The sequence below is a fragment of the Lycorma delicatula genome, chromosome 5, assembly GCF_047948215.1.
Source record: "Lycorma delicatula isolate Av1 chromosome 5, ASM4794821v1, whole genome shotgun sequence".
In the NCBI taxonomy this organism is placed as follows: domain Eukaryota; kingdom Metazoa; phylum Arthropoda; class Insecta; order Hemiptera; family Fulgoridae; genus Lycorma; species Lycorma delicatula.
In genome coordinates, this window is record NC_134459.1 from 51,445,177 (window position 1) to 51,457,266 (window position 12,090).

A 12,090-nucleotide genomic window follows, 5' to 3' on the forward strand; every position below is an offset into this window, starting at 1 on the left:
TTAGCAAAAATGTTAATCGTTTTATTGTAAATGAAATGATATCTAATTTTTGAAAATGTGTTTATACTCAATTTGAGTTGATATAATTTTCAACAAAATTGATATAATTTTCAGCCAAATTTTTCATTTCCATCACTATTTGAATAAGCTTGAAGTTTTTTCATACTTATAATTTTTTACTTATTGTAGGTAAACTGGTAATTACGCAAACTGTTTATCTTAATTTTTGTTTAAATTAAAATTAATTAGTTGTGTGTTAACTGCTTACATTTGATTTTTCTGTTAATTTCTTGTAATGGTAAGTAGAAGTTACTTACTTACTGTGAGAAAAGATTAACCCTTAAATCAGGTACATATAGCACATTTTTCATATTAATGAACTTTTGTCCAGTGTATGATTTTTAATAAATATATATTGCCAATACCAATAGCAGTGATTACTGAACCATTGTTACTTGTTTCGGTTCATTAAGTTGTATGTACCTTCCAAACATCTTCAGATCATGACACATATGCTCAGATGTTCCACTATCAAGATACTATTCTTATCCAAATTCACCTCAGAAACTCTTAATATTAATCTTTCATTTAAATCATTACATTTTGTTTATTTGCCTCTGACAGTCTCTTTTGACGAAACCAATGATCTTTTAATATATGTCCCTCCTTATGACAAATGACACAATATTTTTTAGTCTTCTTGGAACTTGAATAATTCTTACATTTATTCTTTTTATTTCCAACATTTCCACAAGAAAAACATCTGAAACTAAAGTTATTTACATGCTTAGCAGTTAATGCTACAGTAACTTCACTCTCAAACTCTTTTTCAATTTATAATCTAGTGTTAAATTGCTGAGTTGTTGATTTTCAGCTATCGATTCCCAAGCAGACACAAAATGTTTGTACTGATCCTGTGAAGACATAATTATTTTTGTAATAACAATTTTTTCAGATATTTCTTCATTCTGCTACTTAATAGTAGGAGTTAAATTTTGAATTTTTGATAAAGTCCATAACACTGTTTTCAATCTTCATATTAAAAAATTGTTGCTTTAATAGATGAATATCGCACTTGAATGGATGCTTATATATTGTTTTCAGTTTAGTCCACACTTTATTTTGTAGTCTTGTACATTAAAACATGCGACAATGGCCTAGATTCCATGCACATTACTAACACTTTCTGTGCACGTACATCATATTTTTCAATTTCGCAGTTCAGAACCTCCTGGTTTCTTTTTATCCTATTGGTAATGTTAATGAGATCTTTAGCTGTCAATGAAATTTCCAAATGTTCCAGTTATTTCCGTTTAACTTCATATACTGCTTTTATTTCTATCTTGTTATCCACGTGGTCACAAACATTCAAAGGGTCAATCCATTTGAAGTGACCCAAGGGTGGTTGCTTGACCAATTCAAAAAAATGTTAACTTGCCCACTTGTTTCCTACATGTCTCAGGACCTTAAAGTTATTTTATTTTTAAATTTTTATTTAAGAAGTTTACTTCTGGCCGCCATTTTTGTTAGGGTGCACACATCTATTTTGAGATTGTAAGGGTTTACGGAAAAAATCATAACTAAACAACTGTTGGTCTTGGAAGGATGTGTATGCCATCCCTGCCTTTTGAAAAAAATTGCCAAAAGTGAAATTTCACAGTTTTGTATGTTCAACTTTATTGGTAATTTTCTCATAGAAATAGGAGAGGTAGGTAAATAAACCACTGGACCAATCTTTTACCTTCAGAAAATAAGATTAAATTACTTTTTGTTTCATTCTTCCTGGACCAGTAGTTTTTTAGTTAGGATTTTTTCCACAAATTCTTACAATCTTAAAATATATGTGTGCACCATAACAAAAATGGCTGCCACATGTAAACTGCTTAAATAAAAAATTTAAAAAAATTGTTGCTATATATCCTGAGACATGTTTGAAACAAGCGGGTAAGTTTCAATTTTGTTTGAATTGGTCAAGCAATCAGCTTATGTTTTTTTTAAGACACTTCAAATGGAGTAACCCCAAACAAAATTTTTACAACCTGCGTAGATGTTGAAGAGTCATGCAGTTTGAGGCTGTAGTGATGGTCGTGCCATGTTCCATGAATTCCACCAAGAGAACTCCATTCCGGTCCCAGAACACAGTAGCCAACACTTTCTGTTGGAGAAGGTTCGCTTGAACTTCTTTGGTTTACTGGGAGAATGAGAATGCATCCACTGTTTGGATTGTTCTTTTGTTTCTTCAGTTTCGAAACGAACCCATGTCTCGTCCCCTATGACAATTTTGTTCAAAAAATCTTCTGCATTGTTGTAGCACTGGAGAAACATTAGGGAGGCGTTCATTCTCATTGTTTTGTGATGGTCGAACAGCATCTTGGGAACCCATCTCGCACACAGTTTGCGGTAATAAAGTCTCTCACTCACAATGATGTAGAGAGGTGATCTTGAAATTTCAGGAAATGAATCACTCAATACAGAAATTACAGAATGCTGTCACCCATTGAAGTTTCACTGTACACATTACTTATTCGTCTATGAATTTCAGCTGCACTACACCCTTGAGCTTAAAGAAATCGAATTACCGCACGCACTTCACACTTGACGGGAGATGCTATTGTTGTATATATGTTTATATGCTAGCTGTGCAACACATATGCGTAAAGGTTCATTTGATTTTTGCGCGGGGTTTTTTTTGCAACCGAAAGGACCTTGAAACAAAATAACCCTTTGTTTGGGCCCATAACCTGTTGCAGAGAGCTTTAATGTAATTTTCATTACTGAAACAAGAACTCTCATATACTGCATGCATTCTTTTTTTTCTATACACTACTGTTACTATCAATGCTCACTTGCTATCTATCAATACAAACCAACATCTTGATTGTATTGCAACACATAATTATATTTACCCTAAATTTAGTAGATAATATGTGGAAAAAATAAAAGTATTAAATATAAATATTAGAAATACTGTATAATTTATTTATTAAAATTACAGTAATTTGAAAATTGAATATAAAAAGTTACATAGTAGCTACCTAAAACAATCTGAGTAATCCAAATATGCAGTAAAACACCTAAATCTAAAGCACTTGTATATACAAAATACTATATTTTGTATTAAATAATTACCTCAAATGTAATGTGATTAGCTATGTATGTATTTAGCTTTATAAGTATGGTATTTTATCACTTATCACAGTATTTTCTCTTGACTAAACAGTGGGTCTTATTAGCTTTCTATGTTGTTGAGTCGTCAGTTTCATCTGAGTCTGATTTATTTGCATCACTGTGGCTCCAAAGTACATTGTCTTCAGAACCAGACAATGCATTCAATAAGCAGCACATCAGAAATGACTTCAATTATTTCTGATTGCAAATCATTCCAACAGTAACAGGTAACATGTTTGTTTCAAGTCCACCCAGTCTGTTCCCATACACATCCTAACCAATCTTACATTAAATCGCTCGTCATCTAGGTGTTCTGTTGAGGTCAAGCAATTACACCATCACAGAACCTTCTTTTGGCATAGTTTTCCTGTTCAAAATTACAACAGTAATTTATTTCTGTCACTTTCTCATTTCCAGTTTTTATTGTTACTTGTTTTTGCCCCCTCTTACTTATGGTGTGATTGTGTGGTATATCAAAGAACACAGCATTACCAATTTGACTGAGACAGTATTGTTTCTTTAATTGTGATCGATTATGTAATGTTTATATTGCACTAATTTATGCTTGTAGTCTGATTGTAACTTCTGGCAAATGGAGGTTTTGCGATGCTATTACAGACATTACCTTTCCATGAATTTCTCACAGCATCCATGGCTAGCTTTAAATTGGAAGAGCATTATTCCTGTAAATTTCCCTGACCTTCAAGATCAGTTCAACTTTTGTCAACTCTTTTATGTAGAGTTCCTTGAAATAAGCCAAAACAGCAGCATCAGTTTTCAAATATTTTTCCTGTTTTGGTCCAAAAAAAGATTTTTTCATTCATTTACACACAGATAATTTCTGTTTCATATTGTGCCACATCGATGCACATTCTCTCTTTGTTAACTGAGAACTGTTTACCGGTGGCACAGTTTCCAATCTGTTCAGCATGTTAAATAATTTTGTGTTTAAAGTTTGTGTCATATGTGAAATGCTTTTCCATGATGATGAAACTGTTAGAAAAACACAAGTAGGTTGAACAGAACAGTTGTAAAAAAACAGACCTATTTACAACTATACCGTATATTTGTTCAACATCGAATGGAGGTTAGACAGGGAACATAAAAGAACATTTGTAATCATGCATAGAGCACATGCACAAATTCTAGAACGATGACTCCACTAAATTATGATGTCAACAGCGATAAAGCTGTTGAGATGTAAAGCTCTTTGAAATGAGTTGTCTTTCTAGAAATTTGTGTACGTTCTATTCACTGTGACAAATGTTCTTTCAAGTTTCCTGTCTGGTCTCCATTCGATGTTGAACAGACGTATGGATTCAAAAACTTCAGCTTTATACCACCTATTAACTATGCGTTTATCAAATGGCATTTAGACCTCCACCTGAAGATGTATCTGATATTTTGACCCTTTAATCTGTAAAAAAAAGGTGCATCTTAAATTCAAAGCGATTATGAAAATGAATGTTTATATTTATATTATTATAAATGTTTATATTTAAAGTAAGTAGGTAGTGGTGTTGAACCAAATATCTATCACCTGACTTTCATGCAAGAGTGAAAGAATTTCTGTCTTTCAAGAAACAAAATGTATCATCAGACTTTTTTTAAATAAAAAAAGTGCTGTACTCACAGGTACAAACCTTTATAGATGCACAATAACCTCTACAGATGTTAGAATACAATCGCTACTATTATAGTTTTCAGTTAGTTTTAAGTATAATTAGCTGCAGGTGAAAAGATGAAAAGAACTAATTAGCAAAAGTATCAGTAACATCTTTCCGCATATAATAAGTTGTCATTATATTTAACGTAATTCTAAAAAATAGTTTCTGTACTTTTCGTAACAAAATTTCAGAAATACTAGGCTTTACCTGTAATTTTATTTTCTATTAAGTCCGTTATTAGAATATAGGTATCAGATTTTTTTTTATAACACACATGTATTATAATTTGACAACTTCCTCCTTCTGAAACTGAAAACTATTTTCCTATAATTTAATATCTTTAGAAAGGTAAATGGGATATTTATTTTGTGGAGGAATTTAAAATTGTTCACTTATTATTTTAAATAATTAAAATTATTTGTAGAATCATTGTATATATATTTACAATTATCAGTTTGATTCCAGTCGAAAGAAGGCATTCAATTTTGTATATGACAGATTTTAATTGACAAGGCAGTGAAATCGAAATATTAAATGTCAGATTATACTGTTTCGCTGTGATCAGATGAAATTCACTGAAAAACTACTCTGTATTAAATTAAGTATTCCGTTATTTGTAATTTGAATAGAATTATTTATTTCCTTTTTCAAACATCTTAATACTAACCACCTCATTACAAATTCAGCTGATAGAGAAATTAGTTATTTTGAAGACATTTTTCAAAGTTAAAACACCAAGCTTGACTGAGGTTGAATCCGTTGTCTATTGGATGAAACAGAGAAGATACTACTTTCTGTAAACAATATTATAGAGATAAATAAAACTTTCCATTGTCCTTGCTGAATAATGTCTTTTATTAAGTGTAAAAGTTGCTAAATCTTATCTCAGAATGTTAAATATCACTTATAATAAAACTATCATTTGTATAACTTTTATGATAAAAAATTCTAAGTAATTGAGATTTGAAATAATAAATTTGGCTGTATTTATTTATTTTCAGCCACAAAATTTCATATTTAGGGTTTCATAGATAAACACAATCAATAGCACTGATAAACATAATTTTTGTTACCTAACTTGCAATACATGATTTTAATCTGTTTTTTAATCTGAAATCAAGTATGAACTCAAAATCTTTCTATCACCCACCATTTATGAAATTTTTTTAATTTTTCAACATTTAGTTAGCATTGTCTAACTGAGACTTTACAAGACTACACTTCATTTTCACTCAAACATATCATCCTCTGAAGTAATATCTGAACGGTAATTTCCGGAGGCTAAACTGGAAAAGAAAGAAAGGATAAAATGTGGGCTTCTCATATAGTATGCACTAATTGTTCTGTATATTTAAGAGGATGGCTGAAAAGTATACGGAAGGCTTTGCCATTTGGCGTGAACCAAAGGATCATGTAACCGATTGTTACTTTTGTTTAACAAGTATGTCTGGAATTTCTAAAAAAAAAATTAAACATACTGTAAAATATCCTTCATTGCAATCTGCAGTCAGGCCTGTACCTTACAGTGAAATTATTCCAGTTCCTAAGCCACCTGTGAATGTATGTTTCAAAAGCAGCAATGAAGAATCAGGGAGTACTGAAGAAAACAATGATTTTGAATTGTCTTTCGTTAAGCCACATCTTATATCACAAGGTGAATTAAATGGCTTTGTTAGGGATTTAAATTTATCAAAAAATCAAGCTGAACTGTTAGGATCAAGACTGCAAGATTGGAATTTACTTGAAAAAAAATACAAAAATTTTGGGCTTTCAAAGTCTACAAAAAGAACTTCTTAGTACTTTATTGATGAAAATAATTTGGTTTATTGCACAAATATTGATGAGCATATATGTTGTACTTAGAACAAGTTCATAAACCTAAGAACTGGCACCTTTTCATAGATTTGTCCAAGTATAGTTAAAAGTGGTTTTACTACACAACGGTAACAAATAACCTTCGATACCAATCGCTTATGGTATTAATTTGAGAGACATACAGTGTGATGAAAGATGTTCTTGAAAAAATAAATAAAAAACATAACTGGAACATATGTGGTGATTGTTTTCTTTGCGAATGAGGCAGCCGAGCTAGGGATAAACATTATGTTACCAAATAGTGGAAGAAACAAGACAACATAACTCCAAAAGGGAAAAATATTGTTCATGAACCCTTCGTTAAACCCAGAAAAATATTTTTAACCCCTCTCCCTATCAAGATAGGACTAATGACAATTTTTTTTAAAAGCAGTGAAGAAGGATAGTCCTGGATTTTTGTACATCCAGCAGATATTTCTGAATGTATGTGAAGGAAAAATTAAAGAAGGAATATTTGTTGGTCCTCAAATAAGTGAGTTGGTAAAAAATGATGCATTTAACTCATGTTAAATAATAATGTAGAAAGTGCAGCTTGGGCTTCATTTAAAGACATTTGCAAACATTTTTTTGGCAAACAAAAATCCAACAATTACTATGATATTGTTAATCAACTTCTTACTTCATACAGAGCTATTGGATGTAATATGTCTGAAAATACATTTCTCTACTTGCATGTGGATTTTTTCCTCGGAGACATAAGTGATGAACACTCTGAACATTTCGGTGATGGAAAGCTGCTATAAAGGGAAATGAAATATTAACATACTAGCTGATTACTGTTGAACATTAATTCGGGATGTGCCTGAGGCTATTTATAAAAGAAAAGAATCAGCGAAATAAAAAACACAGATATGACCATGCAAAATTTATAATTTTAGAGATTTTAACTATGTTTTCCCTTAATTTTTTTTGAAGCGTAATTTATGTAAACTAAGGGTGATAGAAAAAAAAAACAATTTGATGATGTATGCAAAAAAGCAATTCAAAAAATGGTGTCACACTTAAAGAAACATTAAAAATGTTTTTTCTCAGTGTAGTCATAGGATAAATCATAATAATCACAATCATAGTTAGGGGGTTTATAGATCATCGCAAACTTATATCACTTGTGAATATTGCTGAACATTAATTTCAGATGTTTTAATTAACATGTTAAGTTTTTTTTTACCTTTCTGCAGTTTGTTTTGAATTTCATCAACTAACTTCACTTGCATATTTTATAGTTGTTACAATCTATATGCGATTTGATCTAAATGTAATAAAAATAAAATTTTCATTTTTTATGCGAGGTAAAAACAGATTGTGGTATAATTATTCATTTTTTGTCTAAATTTGCAGTTGAATATCATTTTTACAATGACTGATGATGGATGGAATTCTGGTGGGGAAACTGAAAACTATGTAAATAATACATCTTATAATAAGACATACAATCAGCAAAGAGACAGAGGGGGTGGTCAAAGATGGAATTCTGGCAGGGGAAGTGGCAGTAATAGAGAAAACAGAGGTGGTAGGGGAGGTAGAGGAAGAGGTGGAAGAAACGACAACGCAAGGAGGAATGAATCTGGAGGTAGGAGCTGGAGAAGAAGTGATGCAGGAAATCCCAAGCAGTATGATAATAGTGATAGCATTACAATGGATATTAATTCATCAGATGTGGGTAGAGTTATTGGCAAGGGCGGTGCTAAAATCAGAGAGTTAGAAGAAGAAAGTGGTGCAAGTATTAAGGTAAAGTATGCAATTTTATTTTTACCAAAATGAGATTTTATTTCATTTTTTTTGTCATTTGATTGGTTTAGTTCACTTATTCTTTTCTGTAATATCGCACCAATCTCATAACATCAAAATATCTTCTATTCTCTCTCTCTCTCTCTCTCTCTCCCCCCTCCCCCTCCCTTCCAATTATCTGTTTTGTTTATTCTTATCCTCTTCTTTTTTCAGGATTTTTACATTAGACTTAATAGAGTGAGATTCATTATTTCTAATTGCCATAGTGTATATATATATCTCACCAGCCTTGTAGTCATAAATTTTGTCATAAATTTCTCTTTCCATTTTATTTTAAAATTCCTTAATTTTTTCTTCTATTAACCTAAATATAACTCCACTGTGGATAAAAAAGAGTTTTTGCTGCAAATGTCCTGGTTGATTGGTTAGATGCTTACCCACTCTGTTTTTCAAGAAACTTTCAAGGCAGATTTGTATTAAGTAATCATTTATGGACAGATTTCAGTTTTTGTCATTTGTGATCCAGACATTTATTTTGTTAGTTATCTCATCTGTTTTTCTTTTATATCTAGTTGTAAAATAAATATTATATTATTTAAAAAAAATTAATATCAATATTTCTTTAAATGACTTTTATTTAATTTATAAATAACTGAATTTATATTTTGTTATGATTATCAAACACATAGTTAAAGTTGTAAAAAATGGTATGGTATAAAATTAGATATTCTTCATGTATATATATATATATATATATATATATATATATATATATATATATAGCCAGATTAAATGATGGTGAATTAAATTGAGTAAATAATTACAAGGTATACTTGCCTAGCATATTGTGGCATTTAACAAAAACAAAAAAATACTGCTGCAGTATCTGTAATGCATAAATGTATCATGTAATGTTTTTGTTTAGAATCAGTATTATTAAGATTGAATAAAGATTTTAATAAATGAATTGACAGTTGCATTGAGAATTCTCTGAATTATATGTTTCTTATGAATTATTTTATAATTATTTATTATTAAGCCTTTGGACTAATAATGTTTTCTATTCTATATAGTTGTAAAATTTCCTATCAGTTTTTTTTTTACTTCTGGTAGTAAATTTTTAAATATATTGTCAGCAAATGGAGAACTTGTTGGCTGTGTGTCTAGTAGTACTATATATTGGTTATTACGTAGTATATAGTCATGCTTAAGGCAATTAATTGATAAACCTAACTTTGTTCACTACATCTTTGCCAGTTTGTTTGAAGCTTTGCCCTGTTAATTACTTAATAGGGTTTAACATGGACAAAATGGTTGTAATTTGCTTTCTTGGTTGCACAGGTTACCTGATGCAACTGATATTTTCTTATTTAGTTGTGTTCTTGGTTTTGATGTACAATAGGTGGATTGATAGTTACTTTTTAATTTGTATTAAATTGCATTAAGAATGGGTCTTTAATATGGAATCGGTTAAAAAACCCTGTAATATTAGATTTTACTGAACTTTATAAGAATTATTAAGGATTATGGGATTCAAACCTCAAGGACTGTTCAAATAGACAAAAATTGTAAATCTATTATAACTAGTAGAAAATAATGCTGCTAACAGGGAGACTTTGAAAAAAGATTAATATTCTCAGATTGAGGTAATAAAATGAAAAATATATAAAAGAATAAAATATGTGAATAAAATAAAAGTTAAGGAATCAATTAGAGATGTTCTCTGTTGAAATCTCTGTTTCAAATTGGTTTATTCACAGAGAATGGTTCAGTCTGTTCTGAATGATTATTTATTTTACTTCTCCATTTGTAAGTAATTTTTATAATCTTCTACAATAAAGAAGGTTTATATATGAAGAGTAATTTTATTGTATTTTTTACTCCTTTACTTTTTTCCATTTCTTATTGCTTTTTTAAATTAACTGCTTTGCATTTGTATTTGATAGTAATAGATTATTTTAGCTGAACGTCTACAAACATTAAGGTGTAGCAGTCAACTGAATTTCAACAGTAGCTCTCAAAATAACTTCATTTAATAGTGTAGTGTGTAGGAGTTTTTTATGGTTGCAGGGGACTTCACAAAGTTTCTATGGACTACTTTTTTCCTATCAGTTCTGGGGTCTGTATTGAAAAAATAGAATCGACCGTGTAACCCACATCGTTACTCGATCTATTTTCAATCGAAAACACACGAGACTTTGAGCATACTTGACTGGTCCCCTGAAAGAGATTGAAGCATCTAGAAAATATAAGTTTATCAAACTATGTCTAAGCGTTTTTAATGAATTGCTAATTTTCACTTTTATCCTTTCATTTGAATTGTTTTAATTTCATACATAATTGGATTAGAAGAGTTCTCTCACCAACACCGCTTTAATATCTTTTTAGAGGCTCTACATTAGAAATCCACTCATAGAAAAATGCTTTTTACTCAGGTAATTTTGGTTGCTCGTCATCTTGTGCATTTTAAATATAGCTGGAGCAACCTAAAGTTAAAGAAAGGACATCCAAAGTTAGCAAAGGTGAGAAAATCAGTTTAATCTCTGACTAGATGAAATTATGTAGAAGGAATATGATCAAATAAAAGTTTAAGCTTGATAGAATGTATTTTGAATTTTTTTGCATAGAGTTAAAAATTGAATTGTCTATTAGAGTTCAATGTAGATAAAGCTCCTACTTGCTCCTAAATAATTTTTTTGTAAAAAAAAATATCTGTCTCATTAGTACAGTAAGTTTAATGCAGATTTTTTATAAATTAATAAAATTTCATTTCTACAAAGTTTTAAATATCTGAATTTTTTAAAAATTATTTACTTTGAATTATATCTTAAATTATCTATATTATTGTTAATTTATTCTGATGAGTGTATATTTATATATAAATTTATTTGTTATATTAGATCAGTAGAAATAGTTACGGTTCAACAACTACTGTTTCTATTAGGGGGTCCTCAGACTCTCAGAGTAAAGCAAAACAGTTAATAGAAGATACTATCAGTTCAGGTACTTCACGATACCAAAATGGTTATACCAGCTCTTATTCAGATAATAAGACTAATACATTTGTGGAGAATGAAGATGACAAACCTGTTATTGACTGGGATGAAGTTAATAGAATTTATGTGAGTATGGAATATAAAAGTATGTATAAAGTACTTTTAAGTTGAGAATTTATATACTTGGAATTTTTTTTCTATTAGTTTTATTTATGAATTAAAAAATGTTCAAATTAGCTATAAATTTTATTAAGTTTTTTATTTGATTTGATTTCTATTTTCAAAAATTAGATAACATGCTTCTACAAGGAGTGTATTGCATTTGAAAAAATAAACAAAATTTACTATTTTTATTTTTTTCTATTAATAACAAAGGTGTATTTTTAATAGTTTAAAAACTAAGGCTAATTCTTATCAGATGTATTGTTAGTTCTAAAATTATACTTCTTACACACATGTGCATGTGAGAGAGAGCTTTTTTATCCTACTTTATAAAATAAGAAAAATTAGAGAAAGTTTTCTTATATTATATTTCCAAAAAATAGTACAAAATAAATAGTATTTTATTGATTTAATTTATTAAGCAATTGAATTAGTATTTGTACACACACTTACATTGTATATTAAACTATAAACAGTTGCTAAATTTTTAAAAA

The 12,090-nt window shown here is 29.7% G+C and overlaps 1 protein-coding gene across 3 annotated transcripts in view; it reads left to right on the top strand.

Moving 5' to 3' along the window:
- Nucleotides 1-12,090, top strand: part of LOC142324951 (putative ATP-dependent RNA helicase DDX43) — a 39,973-nt gene that overhangs the window by 3,184 nt on the left and 24,699 nt on the right. For 2 of the 3 annotated variants that reach the window (XM_075366109.1, XM_075366110.1), the window contains 2 exons: nt 8,049-8,438; nt 11,339-11,560. In XM_075366109.1, coding sequence (XP_075222224.1) covers nt 8,067-8,438; nt 11,339-11,560 — 594 coding nt within the window. In that variant the 5' untranslated portion in view covers nt 8,049-8,066. Of the gene's footprint in view, nt 1-3,256; nt 3,396-8,048; nt 8,439-11,338; nt 11,561-12,090 lie in introns of those variants that run through there. The other variant, XM_075366111.1, reaches the window with a different exon arrangement.